Source organism: Mytilus edulis, chromosome 7, assembly GCF_963676685.1.
Source record: "Mytilus edulis chromosome 7, xbMytEdul2.2, whole genome shotgun sequence".
Lineage (NCBI taxonomy): Eukaryota > Metazoa > Mollusca > Bivalvia > Mytilida > Mytilidae > Mytilus > Mytilus edulis.
The window spans coordinates 90,059,602-90,081,816 of NC_092350.1; the positions used below are offsets into that span (position 1 = coordinate 90,059,602).

Consider the following 22,215-nt stretch of genomic DNA (forward strand, 5'->3'; position numbering starts at 1 on the left):
GGTCAATGTTTAGTTTTCTTGGTTAATGTTAAGTTTATGTAACAGTTGTAATAAAGCTATATATTGAGGACTATCAACATAATATCAATGATAAGTAAAGAAGGCGAGACATTTCAGCGTGTGCACTCTTGTTTAAACTTTAGACAGCACTTTACAGTCTGTGCCAAACTGTTTGAGGGTCTGAAAAAGAAATTTAAACTTTTCATCTGTATACATTGTACATGTATTCAACCTAAAAAAACGTAGAAGTTCTGTCTATCTGAATGGGATACACTGCAGAATAGTTAATTTTATTTGAGAAGTTCATAATATACATATATTTATAATTTTCACTGTTCTTCTTTCTGGACCCAGTTGTTCAACTCTCGGTTAAATTTTAACCAAGGGTTAAACATCATAACCCTTGGTTAAATTTTAACCCTTGGTTATTTTCTGTTTTTCATCCTGTGGTTAAATTTAACCCTCTGTTAAAGCATTAGTTAAACCGGATATATTAAACCCACCTTTAGGGGCTGGGTTAAATATTTAACCTAGAGTTAAAAGTTTTAAAATGGCAGCACCTGTTTTTAATATTCCAAATGTTAAAGTAAGAAAACCGCGAGTATTTCGGGGAGGAAATAATCTCACAAACTTAACAGAAAGAGAAATGAGAGAGAGATATAGATTTGGGAGGGAGACCTGTGATTTTTTAGTGGATCTACTTGGAAAAAACCTGCAACGAGGAACTATGAAAAAGACCGCACTGACAGTAGAGGAGCAGTTGTCTATTGCCCTAAGATTTTATGCAAGCGGGGCATTTCTTCAAGTGATTGGTGATACCTTGGGGTATGACAAGTCAACAGTAAGCAGAGCCGTGGATGATGTTACAAATGCCATACTAGCCAGAAAAAAAGGATTTTATATCTTTTCCAACCAGTAAAGCTGACATTGATGAGGTCAAGTTAGGTTTTCATGAACAAGCTAATTTCCCACATGTCGTAGGATGCATTGACTGTACCCATGTACGAATCCAGAGGCCAACCGAAGATGAACCTGCTTTCGTCAACAGAAAGAACTTTGCCAGTATCAATGTTCAAGCCGTATGTAATCATGAAGGTAAGCCTGTCAAAGTACTTTAATTTGTTTAAGGTTTATTTAAATTTCGGACCTCGGGATTTCATGTTTTTAAGCCCAGCTATCGGGATCAGGACCCCTCCCACCCCACCCTCCCCTATAGTGTTTTAATTGTTTTACTGTTCGGCTTGGCTAGACATTAGGATTTAAAGGAATGACGTAAAGCTTCTTTCAGAGTTTACCATAAAGACCAAGCACTTAAAAAATTATAACTTTTGTACTAAATATATTAAAAGTATGGAATTGTCAAAAACAAGAAAAATGTAGTGCGCATGCTGTTATAGATTACACCAAAGAAAATATCATCTTGTACCTTTGATCGTAACCTGTAACGTAAACTTACAAAGAAGAAAAAGGGTGCTCTCTAACATGACCGCGTTTATGTCTAAAAATAGAAACTCGAAACCCGGAAGAAAATCATCATCACAGATTAAGTTTAGCTCAGCATTAAATCGAATGTTGATCATCAGTCACTTTTTGGTATGGTGAATAGATGTATGGTGAAAAGATGTTCATTTTTTTAATTTGTTTTACGCTCCATTTTAGGGGAGAGATTATTTTGATATTTATTTAGGGGGAGGGGGGAGGGGGGTCATTAGGAAAACACTTTGTCTGTTTTGAATATTGTTTAAGAATAGCGAAATAATTTAAAAAAAAAACCCACATTCATAGAATGTAATGTAATCCAAATAATTATGACGTCTTGAAAGGCTATTATGTTTTTTGTTACGCCTTTCAGACTAGGCGTAACAGAAAAATAATAAATTAGCCTTTCAAGACGACATCACTAGACTAAATGTAATGTAAAAAGGAAACTACTGGAAAGAAAACGTCAATTCATAGTTTGACGTAATACATAATCAAAGGTATTGTATATGTGGTTATGTTCTGCAGTGGCGAATCCAGGGGGGGGAGGGGGGGGGGTCCAGGGGGGTTCTAGTAGAGATGCACATGTTCAATGTTCAATATGAGTGGATTTTTTTTACTTTAATTTTTATTTCAAACATACGTGAAACTAGTGTTAACTTAATCATACAAACAAATAATTGCTATATGATATACACACAAAACCTTTTCGTTTTTATTTATTTATGTTTTTTTCAGCAGGGGCGGATCCAGCCATTTTAAAAAGGGGGGGGGGGTTCCTAACCCAGGACAAAGGGGGGGGGGTTCCAATTAAATGCATTGATCGTCCAAAAAAAAGGGGGGTTCCAGCCCCCGGACCCCCCCCCCCCCCTCTGGATCCGCGCCTGTTCAGGTATGAGGCTGTAAACCCTTTCTTATTGTATCATTTTCGAGTCTCGTATTGATGTGTCTTAGTTTCTATGATTGTATTTATTACATTACCCTGGAAAACGTTCAATGTTAATGTCTATTTGAAAATAAATATTATCTATTAATGTCGCACTGTGCACATGTTCCTTATTCCAACTTTATCGACTGCATTGAACAAATGTATACTGAAAAGGCCAATAAAATGAAGGGGAAATTAGTAGTGCATGTTTTTAATGGATGATAATAATAATAATGATACTTATTTCCGTTTTGTAGGAAAGTTTACTCAGATCACTGCAGATTGGCCTGGATCAGTTCACGATTCTCATATTTTTAAGACTTCATCAATCTGCAAACACCTTGAGGATAACCACAAAGGCCTTGTAGATGGTGTTCTGCTTGGTGACAGCGGTTACATGTGTCGTCCATTCTTATTGACCCCTTACAACAACCCACAGGAACCACACCAAGAAAGATTTAATGGTAGTCATGTCTCAACAAGATCTCTTATCGAGAGAACCTTTGGAGTCTGGAAAGGGAGATTTCATGTTCTTCACTCAGAGGTATTGTATTCTGTCTTCTAGTTTTTCATTTTAAAATGCAATGTGCAACACATGTCCTTTGGTGTCAGTGTATTGGTATTGAATGAATGTTATTATGAATGATGTTTCTTGTTCTGTATATAAACTAACAGCCACAGGCTAACATACTGCCTTCAACAATGAATAAAGCCAATATTCCATACTCAGCTATAAAAAGCCCCGAAACTGGTCTTTGGGGGGAGGGGACTTTTGTTGCTTGATAATTCGGTGTGAGTCAAGACTCAATGTTGAAGGACGTATGCTTAACCTAGAATTGCTTACTTTAACTATACATTGTATCTTGGGTTTAGCGTTCACACTCTTATGTCATCTACTTATTCATATTAATAAAAAGAAATTACATGGCCTACCTATTGTAGGAATTGTAAACTTTTTTCGTTCTGAACATACATGAAATATTCGCCATTGAACTTAAAGCGAACAACCATCATACAAACATTTTTTATAAATATGTACTCACATTGCCTTTATACACAAGGCGCAATGAATAGCATATATCCGTATTTTCTAACTAATTTTATTCGTTCTGGGATAGTCACATGTTAAACTATACTATATATAAAAAGCCTTTTTTTGAACTATGTCAGATGATGGAGAGGTCGAAACTTACTCAAATTTAAAAATCATGTAACACTAAACACTATTTTCTTCTATTATTTTGTAGATCAGAATGAAGCCAGATAAGGTGTGTCGCGTAATAGGTGCATGTGCTGTACTTCACAATATAGCTGTTTTGAGGAAAGATCCACTTGATGAGACACCATGCAACAATCCACCACCTGTTCCAGTGAATGCATACAATGGACCTCAAGATGGAAAAAGTGTCAGGGACTACATCGCAAGATCATTCTTTTGACCCATATATTTGACAACTTTATATTTCATTCAAAATGAATTCAAAAAGAAATTATAAAACTTAATAAGCATATTTAATATACATTTAACATCCAACAGACTTTTTCTGGTCAATGAAACAGTCATTTAGTGTACTTGAAAATAAAATATTTTCTCTTATTGAAATATTCATGAATGCGTTCTACTGATGGACATTTACACGATCAACAACCACAAATGTTGTAAAAATTTTAAGACTGCATTTTTTTTTTATCATTTTTGACAAATTGATAGAAAAATGTGTATTCGCTTCATTTGCTGTAACCAAATCTTTTTCCTTGATATTTATAATTGTGATGATTGAATAATATACAGTATAATTTTAAAAGTTTTGATTGTAAATCAGTAAAAATTTACTTTAACTGTTGGTGATGCATTGCAGAAAATGTTTCTTCTTAAATGCAGACATTTCTCACAAAATTTAAATGTGAATATATTAAAATAGTATAACAATTTAGAACAATCAAATCACAGTCTTTTTTTAACAGCAGCTTATATATTCAGCAAGCTTCCTAGAAGCAACTGATTAACAGATGGTGAAACCGGAATAGATGGATTCCGTTTCATATATTTCAATAAATCAATTTGCAAGTCTTATCTTTCAATTTCTTTGTCTTGCTTTACCAATTCCTTCTCATACATTTTACACTGCATATCAAAAACATCTTCCTGCGTTTTCCGTCTTTTCGTCGGTTGTTTGTTGCCTCCTTTCCTGTTACAAAATAGTCAAATATAAATTTTACCTCACTTTCCCATGAATCATTATTGGTAATTTTGGTGTTTGATAACTTTTTTATATGTAAGCATTTTCACATGTTTACTGTTTTACTCAATGTATGTTTAATACTTCAGTTTTATGTCATTTAGGCTTTTCACTTCAATTTTGAGAATACTATTTTGTTATCATTCAAGATAATGCCTTTGACACAATCAGTTGTCGATGTTTCTGTAAATATGCTAGGAAGGAAAATATACTTGATTGAATTTTTACATAATTTTGTCTGTTTTTATTTGATAACAGTCTTTTTTTGTATTTTCCAGTGGTGTCTTGTTGTTTTTTTCAATAACCAAAGTTAAAATATAGAAAAAATATGTAATGAAATATAAAAGCACGTTTACTTTGTTCAATATTGAATGATTGTAAGTATTCATACATTTGAAGCTACCATAAACGGATGGACAGCACACTCTAAAGGGGTACTTCTCATTATTTGATTTATAAATAATTTACAATCATTTACCTTGCAATGCTAATACCGGATGGACCTGGTGTCTGGAATAATGCAGATGTCTTGGATACAGCAGAATGAGGACATGATGAACGGGAAATAGATATCTGGGATGCAGATGTAATAGATAGTGACTCTAAAACGTCGTATTTAAACTCTGTGTTCCCTGATCTTGTGGTGATTGTGCAAATGACAAGTCCAAGGCGGGTTCATAATCGTCTGAATCTGAATCATATTCTGTTATTTTTTCAACTGGATCTTCATCTATAAAAAAGACATTGAATGTAACCAAAATTGTCAATCCTTGTTTTAAGTGATAATTAACTAGATATACTAATATGATATCAATAGCATACTGCATACGGTGCCAAACAATTGTCTCTTATTGCTTTTGTTTTTTGTTTGGTGTCTGTCTTGGTTTTTTTTTTATATATATACTTTTCGCATAATGTCAAAAATATATAAAAAAACAAGGGTTATAATTGCCAATGAAATCTAAACCCAACCAGAGCATACAGCGACGAATGACATCCACTCCAGCATAGACTCATTTCAACTGACGAACCTTATTTCCATGGTTCGCTGGAATATGTTATTATTTTGTTGGACATCTACATTTATATTTTAAGTACATGTATTAAACAAGGACGTTTCATTTAAAATTGACACGCTAAAATAATGTACCGTTCCTTATTTGTCAATGAAGCGGAATGTGATTCAGGTGGAAGAAATGATGAACGATTGGTATCAGGTATATTGGTTAATTTCGTGGACTTTAACTAGTCTACAATTCTAGTGTTGTACCTTTTTTGTCTGAGTGATGCACAATAAATGAAATTGTATCATGCACCATTGTTGGGACATCTATTACTGAAAATTTATTTCCTGGTATGTAGACAAAAAAGAAGTCAATGCATCTCTTTCCTCTTCTGTGATGCCTTTTGTGGTGTCTACATAATTGTTTAAGATGCTGTCTCCTACTTTTGGCAATGCTATATTTGGACTGTAATTCTGTAGAAATTGGTGAATTTCTACACTCATGTCTTTTGCTTTTTCAAGGAGTGATTTAATTTCTTTACCTCAAGCAAATATTTTTGTATATTAGCCTGCATATGCCTGGGAAACCTAAGCCTTACAGTTGAAACGATTTTATAATAAATAGAAATGTAATTAAGCACCCACAAGATCGTACCATTAAGGGGAGCTCCCAAAGAAATCAAATTGATGTCCCCGCACGAAAATCGTTTCTAATTCTTTTTATTAGATTGGAATTGTTTTAAAAATCACAGACATCCCTCCCTCACATACACACACACAGAGCCAAAATTGAAGTTGTCCCCCTTTTTTGACGATCAATGCATTTTAAATGGGACATATAGTTGGAACCCCCATTTTTGGGCGATTTCTGCCCTTGAATTGGGACATATATTTGGAACCTCTCCTATTTGGACGATCTATGCACTTGAATGAGGACATATAGTTGGAACGCCACTCCTTAACCCTTATCCTGGGTTGGGACCCTCCTTTGTTGGACTATCAATACACTTGAATGAGACCATATAATTGGAACCACCTTTTTTGGACAATCTATGCACTAGGATGGGAACATGATAAACTCCCCTACTTATTCCGGGTAAGGACCCCCTTTTTTGACGATCAATGCACTTTTTAAGAATTCCATATTTTAATAAAACCGATTTTCATATTAATGTGTTGAAAACTGTCATTGATTTTTATAAGGACTGAATAAGTCATTAGGGCATTCAATGATTGCCAGGACTTGATATTTTAACTTAAAAGAATATGACTCCTTCAGGTTTCAGTCACAAAATTGAGTAAGGTGTTCTATAAAGGATCACACAAAGTTTTTGATTAAACCATTCAAAAATGTAATTCAAGATGAATGATCAAATGATGATTTTAATTTATACAAATTAAATGATTACATAATTATGAAAAATATTGTGATTTTAAGTCTACTGTACTCAACAAATTAAAACAAAACAAATATTAAACAAATTTGAATAAGATCTGAGAAGAAGATATATTTAGTCAGATCAACATCATCATGATCAAGGATTTGTATAGTAAGTACTATACAAATCCTTGGTCAGATTTAGTGAATTTAAAACTGGTTGATGTGAATGCTTATGCAAAGGGTATTCATGAATAACAGAATAATAAATTGTTTAAAATTTAGCTTATACTCAATTTTAATTGACAAATATTATTTCAATTAAAAAAGTTTAATGCAATGCAAATATTTAACCTATTTTGAAATTGGTCTGTAAATCCCATTGAGACCCTTAGAAAATTGTATAGTGACACAGTTTACCAGACATGTTAAATCAAAGATTGCAAATCAGTACCAAAATATTATAAACAAATAAAGAAAAAAGGAATGCTTTACGGTGCAACAATCAGGACAATTGTTTTAATTCAAATTTAAAACGGAATTAATATTATAGTAGTAAATTAGTAATTTGTAGAAAACTCCTTAATGAACCTCACCATAAATCTCTAAATGAATTTAATTAAAAATAAGGAGTTTATGTTATGATATAAATCCACATTGTTGAAATCTTATCATTCATATTCGTAAGACAGATGTTCAACCAGAAAGTTTTTGTTATTTTTTTATCAAATATTCAAGAAAATCAGAGATTATATGAAAACGAAACAAGCACCTGTACACGATGGTGGTGTGTAAATTATATGGCATGCTCAAAGCAAGTGCGTTTTTTACGATGACAGAGCTGACAGAATTTGTCAAAATGTAAGTCGTGGTTAGAAGTGATAGAGAAACAACATGAAAAACGATTGATGTTGACTTAAATTGATAACACAATGAATGAAGCGATTTACCCAAATCGGCATAATTACGCTCGCATATTTGAGAGGTGAAGGTCGTTTACCGTTAAAAATGTAAACAAACAGACGACGAGTGTTTTGTTGGGGATTTTGCTTTATTTGTTTGATAGAATAGAAATATTTAATCAGAATAAAAAACTGTGCATATTTTGTAGTCAAACATACTCGATATATCTGTCTCTACACCACTTCCAATGCCTTTGAAAGAGGCGCTATCTTTGCAGAGGTCAATGATGTTTGAAATAGCAATGCTCACTTCCTTTGGCTTTGGGCCTCCCCCAGTCTTAACAGACTCTCTCCTATTGTCTGAAAATACTCTCTTTGCAGTTAGTCCATTTGTCTTTTACCTTTTTGGCAGTTCTGATTGCAACTTCCAAGGCACTTGTCTGCTGAGCAATGGTTTGCCAAATTTGTGCTTTTTTTTTTGTTTGTTATGGTGTTTGTTTGTTTGGAATTTATTATATCATAGTGTATTTCAACCAAATTTTGAACTTTCAATTCCTCATCCTTGCTGAAGTTAGGTTTTTTTTTGTCTTTTTTTGTCTGAGGTGACTGATTCAGCAATATTGATTTCTTGGTGCCAGGAAATAATACATAAGAATAATGCATTGTGGGAATATAAATCCTCAGTTAAATATAACCCTTGGTTAAAAAAAATTTAACCGACGGTTACATAACCAAGGGTTAAAATCATGTTGTACAACAAAATTTTAACCCTTGGTTATGCAACCGTCGGTTAAATGATTTAACCCTGGGTTATATTTAACAGAGGGTTAAATGTAACCAAGTGATGAACAACTGGGTCCTGTTTGTTTATATATTGTTTCCATTCACTCAAAAGTAAAAGTATAAATTAGTGTGCATCAGTTCTTATTACATCTAGTTTTTGTCTGGACATCTTGATTAAATTAAAATTGACAATTTTAGCTTGTTTCCAAATGAAAAGAAAGTGCAGCATTAGAATCACTGGTGTACATGTACATGTAAGCGTGGATGTCCTGCAAAAAGAACTGGTATCAAAGTAAGTTCATATGAAGCATTGCAGTTAATTTAAATAGTTTAATTTTATCTATTTAAAACTTCTCAAGTGTAATTGTAAATGTTTACTGTTGTTTATTTTTCTGTCTTTCTGATGTCAAGTATATATGCATCAAGGAATCCTTACCTGTCTCCTCTGCTTCTGCTGCACAGGCATGATATGTGAGAAGCTCAAATAGTTCAAGCATTTGCATCACATACCTTATATTATGAAATGTATTTTTAACATGTTCAAAAGTTGTTTTCGTCTTTAATATACATAAAGTATTTGCCACTGGACATTAAAATAAGCTCGCCAAATCTATAAATTAATCTTTTTGCATTATTGGAAAGAGTTTTCAAACATATATCAATTTGATAATTTTATTGTAAATGTAAAGTATTTTTTAAGAACTAGGATACAGATATAAGGAGATGTGGTATGATTCTCAATGTGTGAACTGTCAATTAAAAAAAAACATGATGAAGATTAATTATTTACTGGTCACTGTACAGCAATGAACAATAATCAAAATCCATACCATAAATTAACCTTCCCAGAGCTCCAGATAAGAATTCACAAATTGGGGTTTTTACCCACCATTTTCTTATGTAATTGGGTGATTAAGTTTTTATACGACCGCAATTCAAATTTTTCGTCGTATATTGCTATCACGTTGGCGTCGTCGTCGTCGTCGTCGTCGTCGTCGTCGTCCGAATACTTTTAGTTTTCGCACTCTAACTTTAGTCAAAGTGAATAGAAATCTATGAAATTTTAACACAAGGTTTATGACCACAAAAGGAAGGTTGGGATTGATTTTGGGAGTTTTGGTCCCAACATTTTAGGAATTAGGGGCCAAAAAGGGCCCAAATAAGCATTTTCTTGGTTTTCGCACTATAACTTTAGTTTAAGTTAATAGAAATCTATGAAATTTTGACACAAGGTTTATGACCACAAAAGATCGGTTGGGATTGATTTTGGGAGTTTTGGGTCCAACAGTTTAGGAATTGGGGGCCAAAAAAGGGCCCAAATAAGCATTATTCTTGGTTTTCGCACAATAACTTTAGTTTAAGTAAATAGAAATCAATGAAATTTAAACACAATGTTTATGACCACAAAAGGAAGGTTGGTATCGATTTTGGGAGTTAAGGTCCCAACAGTTTAGGAATTAGGGGCCAAAAAGGGACCCAAATAAGCATTTTTCTTGGTTTTCGCACCATAACTTTAGTATTAGTAAATAGAAATCTTTGAAATTTAAACACAAGGTTTATGACCATAAAAGGGAGGTTGGTATTGATTTTGGGAGTTTTGGTCCCAACAGTTTAGGAATAAAGGGCCCAAAGGGTCAACTTTGTTTGATTTCATCAAAAATTGAATTATTGGGGTTCTTTGATATGCCGAATCTAACTGTGTATGTAGACTCCTAATTTTTGGTCCCGTTTTCAAATTGGTCTACATTAAGGTCCAAAGGGTCCAAAATTAAACTTAGTTTGATCTTAACAAAAATTTAATCCTTGGGGTTCTTTGATATGCTGAATCTAAAAATGTACTTAGATTTTTTATTATTGGCCCAGTTTTCAAGTTGGTCCAAATCGGGGTCCAAAATTAAACTTTGTTTGATTTCATCAAAAATTGAATAATTGAGGTTCTTTGATATGCCAAATCTAACTGTGTATGTAGATTCTTAATTTTTGGTCCCGTTTTAAAATTGGTCTACATTAAAGTCCAAAGGGTCCAAAATTAAACTAAGTTTGATTTTAACAAAAATTGAATTCTTGGGCCTCTTTGATATGCTGAATCTCTTTGTACTTTGATTTTTGATTATGGGCCCAGTTTTTCAAGTTGGTCCAAGTCAGGATCCAAAATTTATTATATTAAGTATTGTGCAATAGCAAGAAATTTTCAATTGCACAGTATTCAGCAATAGCAAGAAATCTTCAATTGCACAGTATTGTGCAATAGCAAATATTTTCAATTGCACAGTATTGCACAATAGCAAGAAATATCTAATTGCACAATATTGTGCAATAGCAAGAAATTCCAATTGGATTTCAATTGGAGTTATCTTTCTTTGTCCAGAATAGTAGTTGAATCAACTTAAATCATTGTTTTATACAATATACAATGTATATTCACTTTTACTACCAACTGATAGATTAAAACAATCTTTACCATTCAGTGATAACAAGCACTTTTTTACATTTTAATATTTTATGGTGTATTTATGAGTAGTTATTGTTGCAAACTTCATTAGAAATTTGAATTGAGATCAGTTTTGAAATAAGGGAAAGGGGGATGTGAAAAAAAATTGGGGGGTCAATTTTTTTCATTTCAGATTTCATAAATAATAAGAAAATTTCTTCAAACATTTTTTTGAGAGGATTAATATTCAACAGCATAGTGAATTGCTCAAAGGCAAAAAAATTTTTTTAAGTTCATTAGACCACATTCATTCTGTGTCAGAAACCTATGCTGTGTCAACTATTTAATCACAATCCAAATTTAGAGCTGAATCCAGCTTGAATGTTGTGTCCATACTTGCCCCAACCGTTCAGGGTTCAACCTCTGCGGTCGTATAAAGCTGCGCCCTGCGGAGCATCTGGTTTTTATTGCATTATCAATTCAAATTCACCCCTTAAGTTAATATCAAATTGGGTTTTTCACCACCAAGCTCCTTAATGTATTGGGTTTTTCACCACCAAGCTCCTTAATGTATTGGGTTTTTACATCAACACAATATTGAATATTTAGGCAATATCAACCACAGATGTTTTTCCATCTTAAATATGTTTCTTTCTTTGTATACGTGCTAGCTATTTTATTTGGTTTATTCACTGAAGAGCAATTGTAGGTTTAATTTGTGTCCAGTTTCAAACCTTCTGCTAGTTTTGTATTTTCTCACAACTTATATAAACTGTAAAAAATGGATATGTGTTTTCACAGGCACTCATCTCAGAATTTTTATCACTCATTAACCGTAAAATGAAAAAAATAGTATATAAACTCTAACTATACTTGAATGTTTTTGTTTTATTCAGTTTACATAAATCTGGGTTAAGTGATCCCTTATTAGAACTTTTTCCAACTGAGTTTGTTTTTGACGAAACCCCGTGTTAATTAGCAATGTTCTCGTTAAGTTACGCAAACACGCCTGTGCGTTAGATGGACGCTTCCTAAAATCACTGGCTGAGTCTTGTTATCATCATAACTTTCCCTCAGCTATTCAAAAGAAGCTGAAAACATGCTTCTATTCAATATTTTTACTGGACATTCACTTTCGTTTTAATTCAATGTATGTTATGATACATCCCGAGCAATTCGAAAAAAATATGTCAAAATGACACACGCTAATTGGATAAACGCCTAGAAGTTCGAAATGTTTTCAAAAACATGTGTACCTTTGGGCAAACGGAAAAATCCAGCAGGGACCCATTTCAGCTACTTGATGCAGGGATCTATTTTTAGAACAAAAGGACATTTCCAATTATAAATATTATACAAATAGATTTACGCGACGACTAAACAGATAAGGGTAAATAACGAAAGAGGTAGCCAATAAAAGGTTGAGCACTCATGGTTTTGGCATATAATTGGGTTTTCCTTTGAACTAATTGGGTTCTTGAACCTTGCAATGGGCAATTGCATTGGGTTTTTTTTATCATTTGTATTGCGTGATCACGCGAATACGCAGCCTATTTGGAGCTCTGGGCTTCCACTTGTATAAGGATGCAAAATGTGAACCATTGAAAAATTAAAAATACATACAGTATGGTAGATGGCACGTAACATAAGAACCATGTTAAAATCAGCCACAAATGGGTTGACTAATTAACAATTACTTAAAAAAGAAATAGCAAAATAATAATAGATGCAAAAATATCTATCAGTTCACCTTCAATATATTCAATGTAACAACAAAACAGTTTTCATTTCAAGCAGTCTAAGAAAGCGTGACTTTGTGTAATGCAAAAATATTGAACACATAAAAAGATGTAGGACCACAACAGCATAAGTATTAATAATTGCACAGATATACATGTTCTGGTTTTGCTTTCAAAAGCAAAACAGTGGTCCTAGATCCTAGATTATGTTGGATCCGTCGGTGTTGTCTGTATCCTCAAAATTTAGGTTCAGTCTGTGGTTACAGTTTTTTTGAACATCAATAACTTTGTCAATCATCCATTGATCAATATTATTTTTTTTTCTTGATTTGGTCTTTTATCGATACTTAAAGCAAAGTTGAACTACATTATATTTATGGAATGATTGTAAAGTGTTTATATTTGTCTTGCAGGTACAATGTACCATTCTTGACAGATTTAAAAAAAAACTTATACTATACTTTAATATCAGCAATATATATTTAAAATAGTGGAAAATTGCCATAAAGTGGTCTCAACAGTACAATTTTTTTTATCCAACATATAGTATAATATTAGTAATGCCCTTGAAGGTCTGTTGAGAAAAAGAACTTTTTTCCAAGCACACTTTTTATTTATAATTTTTTCAAGTGCCGTTTTTAGTTATTGCTCCTTGATAGATAAAGTATCTGCAACTCAGTGGACATTAAAACTCTGTTCTTTTATTTTTACTTGCAGGAACTGAACAGTAAAGAAACAGAATCAAAGAACATTCATTTTAGATTAATACAATATTGAACTCAAAAGTCAATCTAGTTGTCTTTCTTAATCATATGATATAAGAAGATGTGGTATTAGTGCCAATGAGACAACTCTCCATCCAAATCACAATTTGTAAAGGTAAACCATTATAGGTCAAAGTACGGTCTTCAAAACAGAGCATTTGCTCACACCAAACAGCAAGCCATAAAAGCAGCTGCATACACTTGCACCTGTAATAGCTAGCAGTGACAGTAGACCATTAATATCTGTGTATGGTGATATAGCAATAGAAATTACACATACATCAGAGGGAAATAGAATAAAGACAATAGAAATATCACATACATCAGAGGAAAATAGAATAAAGACGATAGAAATGGTCTAAGTCACAGAGACAAACATTTGCAAATAAAATATAGACAATAGAAATGTGATACAATAGAATTAGGGTATGCCAAAGAGGCAAACATAGAAAATAGGTTATAAGACAATAAAAATGGGGTATGTCAAAGAGACAAAAAATATGAAAACAGAATATAGACAATAGAAATGAGATATGTCAAAGTGACATACATATGAAAATATAATAGTGACAATAGAAATGGGACATGTCAAAGAGACATATGAAACTAGAATATAGACAATAGAAATGGAGTGTGTCAAAGAGACAAAAATATGAAAATAGAATAGAGACAATAGAAAATTTATGGGATATGTCAAAGAGAAACATATGAAAATACAATATAAACAATAGATATGGCGTATGTCAAAGAGACAAAAACATGAAAATAGATGATACAACAACTTAATAAAAAAAACGGTTATACTTGATATATAAATTATGGAGCACTGTCTGTGATTATTATTTTTCTGCATAAAGGAATGCTAATGTATACAGTTGTTTTTATGTTTGAACTTTTGATTTTGCCATGTGTTTTCTGTGGAGTTCAGTAGTTTTTACAACAACAACTCGTCACATTGTAGTATTTACACTCAAAATGAGTTCCCGACAGAGAAAAAAAAGATAAAGAAGAAAAACATAAAAAAATTACCCTTAAAAACAAATCCCAAAAAAATAAATCTAAATGAGAAAATAAATGCATTTAAAAAATAAAAAATGAACATATTTAGGACCAATATGAAAACATATGTTTGGGCCAAACATATGAAAACATATATTTAGACTAAAACATATGAAAACATATGTTTAGGTCTAGTATGAAAACATATCAAAACATGTTTTTCATTTGTTAACATGTACGAAAAACATGTTTTTCATATGATTTTAAAAACATATGTTTTTCATATGTTTGAAAACATATGTTTTTCATATGTTTGAAAACATATGCTTTCATGTCGGGCCTAAACATATGTTTACATATGTTTTCAAAAAACATATGTTAAACATATGAAAACATATGTTGCAATTTTTTCCTATGTAGAACTGAATTAGAAAATATCTTTTAAAAATACTTGACAGAATTATATAAAGTGGGGTCTCATTTTTTAATTCTTGTCGAGCTCAGTCAGAAAATATAACTTGTTTTTATGTTTCTTGAGAATTTTTTTTTTTCAACATTGATCTTTATACAGAATCAGCATAAAATCATGTGCAACAAATACTTGTTAGAACTATATAAACTGAGGTTTGCTATTATTTAGCTTGTTCCAATTATATACCGTACTAATGCTAATTTTTGTTGAACTGAATAAGGAAATATATATTTAGTTTATAATCTTAATCAACCATTTATAAGTTTATACATAAGTATAATTGTTTTTTTCTTACTCGATGTGATATTTCTTACATTTTGATAAATGTTTGACTCCTCTTTTGTTTTATTATCACACACCATTAACATGTTTATATTTTATATTGTCATAGTATGGAGAAACAGCTTTACATGTTGCTGCTGAGAAAGGATATATTGACATAACAAAATGTTTAATAGATAAAGGTTGCAGTCCTTGGGTGAAATCAAAACAGGTAACATTCAGTTTTACTCTTATTAGACAGATACTTTATTCTCTAAATACAAGTGAACAGAGAAAGTAGAATTACAAATGAATATAAATACAAATACAGCCATCAGAGAAAGTACAATGTATATACAAATACAATAGTTGAGTGTAAAGAGATGCAGTACAATAATGTAAAATATAGTACATCTTTATGATGAAATACCTATATAATAAATGGTAAAACTAAATATGAAGAAATCAGTCTGGTGCTTTGCGTTTACATGGATGGACTATCTTTATTAACACAAAAATGTGAACATTTTGAATTCATATATACAGCGAAAAATTTATTTGATAAGTATTTAAAATGGTGTAGGGATTATTAGTTATTAACATAAGTCAAAAAACTGATAAACCAATTATACACTACAGCACACCAACCATCTAATCATACTCCAATTACACATCTAACACCAATCCTACACCACCAGCACATCAACCATCTAATCATATTCCAATTACACATAATACACTAACAGCGTATCAACCATCTAATCATACTCTAATTACACATCTAACACTAATAATACACTACCAACACATCAACCATCTAATCATATTCTAATTACACATCTAACACTAATAATAGACTACCAACACATTAACCATCTAAACATACTCCACAAACACATCTGACACCAATAATACACTACCAGCGCATCAACCATCTAATCATACTCTAATTACACATCTAACACCAATAATACACTACCAACACATCAACCATCTAAACATACTCCACAAACACATCTAACACCAATAATACACTACCAGCGCATCAACCATCTAATCATACTCTAATTACACATCTAACACCAATAATACACTACCAACACATCAACCATCTAAACATACTCCACAAACACATCTAACACCAATAATACACTACCAGCGCATCAACCATCTAATCATACTCTAATTACACATCTAACACCAATAATACACTACCAACACATCAACCATCTAAACATACTCCACAAACACATCTGACACCAATAATACACTACCGGCACATTAACCATCTAATCATACTCTGATTACACATTTAACACCAATAATACACCACGAGCACATTAACCATCTAATCATACTTTAATTACACATCTAACACCAATCCTACACCACCAGCACATCAACCATCTAATCATATTCCAATTACACATAATACACTAACAGCGTATCAACCATCTAATCATACTCTAATTACACATCTAACACTAATAATACACTACCAACACATCAACCATCTAATCATATTCTAATTACACATCTAACACCAATAATACACTACCAACACATCAACCATCTAAACATACTCCACAAACACATCTAACACCAATAATACACTACCAGCGCATCAACCATCTAATCATACTCTAATTACACATCTAACACCAATAATACACTACCAACACATCAACCATCTAAACATACTCCACAAACACATCTGACACCAATAATACACTACCGGCACATTAACCATCTAATCATATTCTGATTACACATTTAACACCAATAATACACTGTCAGCACATCAACTATCTAATCATACTCCAATTACACATCTAACACCAATAATACTCAGTCATCACATCAACCATCTAATCACACTCCAATTACACATCTAACACCAATAATACACTACGAGCACATCAACCATCTTATCGTACTCCAATTACATATCTTAAACCAATAATACACTACGAGTACATCAACCATCAAATCATACTCCAATTCTTTATCTAACATCAATCCTACACCACCAGCACATCGACAATCTAATCATACTCCAATTACACATGATACACTTTCTACACATTAACCATCTAATCACACTCCAATTACACATCTAACACCAATCCTACACCACCAGCACATCAACCATCAAATCATACTCCCATTGCATATCTAACACCAATCCTACACCACCAGCACATCAACCATCAAATCATACTCCAATTGCATATCTAACACCAATCCTACACCACAAGCACATCAACCATCCAATCATGCTCTAATTACACATGATATACTACCTACACATCAACCATCAAATCATACTCCAATTACACATCTAACACCAATCCTACACCACCAGCACATCAACCATCCAATCATACCTTACCATCATAACTACCAACTAATCACATTCCACCAACACACCTTACACCAATCATATGCATGTACTACTAACAAAGCTATGATCTAATCATACTCCAGCAACACATCATACACTACCAATACAACTACAATCTTATCATGCTTTACCAACACACTTGATACCAAGCATTCACTGACAAATCAATTAGCCGATATAAAAAGTATAAAAAAAGAACAATGTTACACCACATATTTCAATCTTTTATGCAGGTGTCATTTTGCTTGTAAATAGAGCACAAACAAGAAAAATGAGTCCTAACTACACAATAATTTTGGCCACTAAATTAGACTCAACTAAAATATGCATTTTGCCGTGCAGACAGACTTGAAAACTATATCCTTACAACGAATACTGCTTATTTCATCATAACGAAGAAAACCAGCAAAACATAAAATAATCATAGTTAAATCCCGTATAACAAGTAAATCATTACAATCTTTGTACTTAGAACATAAATTTATCAAAACATCTACGGTAATGTGATCTTTTTTCACTCTCGGTCTGTGTGGTTGTCGTTTTGCAGCTTCCATTAAATTTACAACGAAAGAATTTGTTGTCGGATCTTGAATTCCTTGAATGTTATGCGCCCACTTGATCCCGTAAACGGCAGATTGCACTACACTTTTTGACGATCCTTTATCCAGTAAATGAGTTAAATATAAAGCGACGTGAATTGGAGAAGCGGGAATATATTTTCCTCCTTCTCTAGATATAAACTGTTCCCAACGTTTAAAAGAATAAAAATATTTACTAATGGTGTTGCTGCTATGTGAATGTAACAAGTACTCTTCCATTTTCCCACCAAGTTGAGTGAAATTTTCTGAGATCGCTCCACACTGTGAAATCTCTTTCTGAATGGTACATTTTAACCCGATCCCTAAAAAACAAATATAATGATAAATATCTAAAATCTAATTTTAAGTGCCAACATACTGAAATTTGTATCTGTCTTTCCGAATAATCCGTTCTTTCCTCTTCCTCTTATAACTACACTTGATGACAACACTCTGCTGTCTCCTACAAAACTCGCAAATGTTTGCGAACCTTCAATACCAACGTTTAAAATTGGCCAAAAAGGAGCTGACCTCCAGTATGGAACAATTAGTGTACCGATAGATTTTTCTTGTCTCATTTTTTGAATACATTTGGAAACAAGTGAAGGTGGGGGTACAATCCAATTAATTTCGCTTTTCCAATCTTGATCAAAAGCATTAATACCTGAAGTATTAGGACACCAGTGCTTAGAGTTGAAGACCAAACATTTTGTATTATAATCTGACGCAAATCGATCTACCGTATGAGGACCCCACAAATTATCTAGAACTGAATACACTTCTGGGTCTATTCCCCAGTCATCACAGTCTACACTTTTACTGATCTGATCAGCCTTAACGTTTTCCTCTCTTGGTACCCACTGTGGTAATAATACAATATTGTTAAGCTTGCATACATTGGCTATCTTGATAGCGATTAATTGTAGATCGCCCTTTTTACTACCTTGCTTAATAATGTAAACAATATTTTGATTATCAGTATACCACTTAATAGTTTCACCTTGTAATGTTACTAGTAATGACAACAAAACTCTATATACCGCTTCTAACTCTCTCCATGTGGAGCTTTTCAAACTTTCTACTGAATTCCAACTACCCATAACTTCGGTATCACTGATACTGACAGCATACCCTCCGAAACCTATACCGGAGGCATTACTGTAAACAATGCAAGAGTACTGTTACACTATACTCAAATCTCTGCCATTCAGTATGGCTACGTTTTCCTTCCAGAAAACAATTTCATCTAATGCTTTGCTATTCAAAAGCACAGGAGCGTTCCAACTTGCTCTATACAATAAGCAATCGTACATACTCCTTGTACGCAATCGTACTACTGGGCCCATTGCCCCTTGCATAGAAATAATCTGTCCAATAATTGACGCCAAAAACCTGGCTGTTACTTTTATTTCACCTTTTCTCAACCTGTGAATAATCACATTCAGCGTATCTTTCAACTTATTCAATCTAGTTTCTGTCACATAAACAATACCATCTTTCATGTCCCACACCAAACCTAACCAAGTAACTGATTGACTTGGTTCCCAACTACACTTTTCTTCGGCAATTAAAAAACCAGCCGACCTTAAAGCATAACGTACAGTTAAGCTACAGAAATTAGCCTTACTAATTTCACTTGCCCCACCTATGCCATCATCAAGATACATTATAATCTGTAATCCTTAGTCTCTTAAATATTTTACAATGCATCTAACAACCTTTGTAAATATGTATCCTGCTGTACTTATACCAAAAGGTAATACGTTAAAAACGTAGTATTTTGTTACTTCTTCATGTTCATGAAACCAACTGAAACCTAAGTACGTTTTGTGATCTTCAAATATTTCAATATGATGATATGCCGATCGAAGATCGTATGTAAATAGATAGTCCCCCTTTTCGAACATATGACTAGCTTCAACAGCATCTTCATATTTGAACCTAAATTTGTGTAAGTGGGGGTTATATGCCTGCAGTCAAGAACAAGTCTGAATTTTTCTTTATTCCTCGCAACTGTGAGAGGATTGACTACTTTAGGTAACTCGGGTACTTGAGATATACAACCCCGACTAATTAACTTAGTAATCTCGGATTCAACAAACTCTGCATTATCAAATGCCGTCTTATTGTTCCTTAAACTACAGCTTTCAGGTTCTGTATAAAACGGAATTTTGTAACCATCTCTAATAATACTAAGAATATAGTCGTTTGCATTAATACTTTGCCAATAAGTGTACGCATTGCGTAACCTGTTTACCGGTGAATCGTTAGAGTTCACCTTTGTAACTGTACTTTTACATGTGTGTTCAAGCTTGACGAATTGTGAATGCGTATCTTTTTCAATTGTGCTTTTGTCAAAACTATCAAAGTTTTCTACAGTTTTATCAAAACTATTTACATTTTTACTTATCTTGTCAATCTTGTTTCTTTGCATAGTTGCACCAAAAGCACCAGTTTGATGGTCTACCCTCCAGTGTCCGGGAATACCACACATTAAAATACCATAACATTTCCCTGGGCGTTGAACTGGAACATTATTTCTAGGTGCGTTGGAATTAAATCTCGACGACTGAGAGGTACTGTAAGGGGTTGATCTATGTTGTTTACTTTGTTTCTCGTTCTTTATTTTACGTGCAGCTTTGTTTTCGGCTCTGATGATTCGTTTCTCATCTTCAGAGTCGTCGGCCAGACTATGAGTTTCGTATTCTGTCACTGTTTTCCAGCCACTTTCAGATTGATCTGCCAATTTAACTAATTTTTGTCTATGCCGTAAAATATCCAAACCTTCACTGATACTTTGTGCTGCCTTTTGGGTCTGTTCGGTTTGCTCCGGGTCTTCCCTCAGAAAACATCTAGCTTCCTTCATCTTATTGGCAACTTTGGAATTGACTTTAAATTGTTCTTCATTCCCTTTCCTTTTAAACACATAATTGTCCGAATTCATCTCTTCAATCTTAGCAAGTTGTGTTTCTGACAGTTGTCGTTGATTTTCGTTCGTCGACTTTTGGAAAGCGTCAAAACTGCTTTTGATAATCCTGTCCATGTGATGCACAATATCATTCTGTGCGGTTGAAACAGCTTCTTGAACACGCTGTTTAATCAAAGAATGTAACTGTACCGGCTCCGACATTTTAACTATACGATGTCTACGGCTAGAATGACCACCTAGACAATTTTTTCACGAACCCGCGAAAAACAAATTTACATAACAAAACATTAGGTCACCTGACCTATCGAATCATATATCATTGACCCATAAAAAATATAACAGAAACTTTAAGACAGTATTTTTCCGCTATACTGCGAAACGCTGAAAAATATATTACTCCACAGTCATATGTATCACAGTTTTCTTCATGTGTTATTATGCTAGTGAAAAGAGCACAAACAAGAATAGTGACACTCCACAGCAACATATGTCAGCCTTTTACTCATGTGTCATAGTGGTTGTCAATAAAGCCTGAAATAAAATAATAATACTCTCATTGTTTATGCGAATCGAACACAAAACACGAATAATAGCACTCCACAGTAACATATGCCAGCCTTTTGCTCATGTACTATTGAACTTGTGAATATAGCACAAATAAGAATAACAAGCATATGGTTTGAGCACATATATATTTAAGGAGTAGCACATACAAATGATTATTTTTTTTCAAGAAATAATCAGAGATATGTATGAAGAAAGAAACAATCCCAGAAACATATTTCATCCATTTACACATGTGTCATAGTTGTTGTCAACAAAGCATGTACTAGAATAATAATACTCTCATCGTACATGTGAATCGAACAAAAGTCACGAATAATGACACTCCACAGTAACATATGTCGGCCTTTCACTCATGTGT

The 22,215-nt window shown here is 33.1% G+C and overlaps 2 protein-coding genes and 1 long non-coding RNA gene across 3 annotated transcripts; 2 read left to right on the forward strand and 1 right to left on the reverse strand.

Annotated features, from left to right (window-relative positions):
* The first annotated feature begins 550 nt into the window (after positions 1-550).
* Positions 551-3,846, forward strand: LOC139483486 (putative nuclease HARBI1). The gene is made up of 4 exons (XM_071267507.1): positions 551-825; positions 917-1,095; positions 2,665-2,951; positions 3,655-3,846. The coding sequence occupies exons 1-4, from the start codon at positions 551-553 to the stop codon at positions 3,844-3,846; spliced, it is 933 nt and encodes a 310-aa protein (XP_071123608.1).
* Positions 3,847-7,782: 3,936 nt separating this feature from the next.
* On the forward strand, positions 7,783-14,151 carry LOC139529670 (uncharacterized). Its single transcript, XR_011665867.1, has 3 exons — positions 7,783-7,889; positions 8,912-9,005; positions 13,601-14,151. It is a non-coding gene; the product is annotated as an uncharacterized lncRNA (long non-coding RNA).
* Positions 14,152-18,146: 3,995 nt separating this feature from the next.
* On the reverse strand, positions 18,147-21,599 carry LOC139482446 (uncharacterized). The gene is made up of 2 exons (XM_071266343.1): positions 20,760-21,599; positions 18,147-18,684 (listed from the first exon to the last, which is right to left on the reverse strand). The coding sequence occupies exons 1-2, from the start codon at positions 21,489-21,491 to the stop codon at positions 18,673-18,675; spliced, it is 744 nt and encodes a 247-aa protein (XP_071122444.1). The 5' UTR covers positions 21,492-21,599; the 3' UTR covers positions 18,147-18,672.
* Between the last annotated feature and the right edge of the window lie 616 nt (positions 21,600-22,215).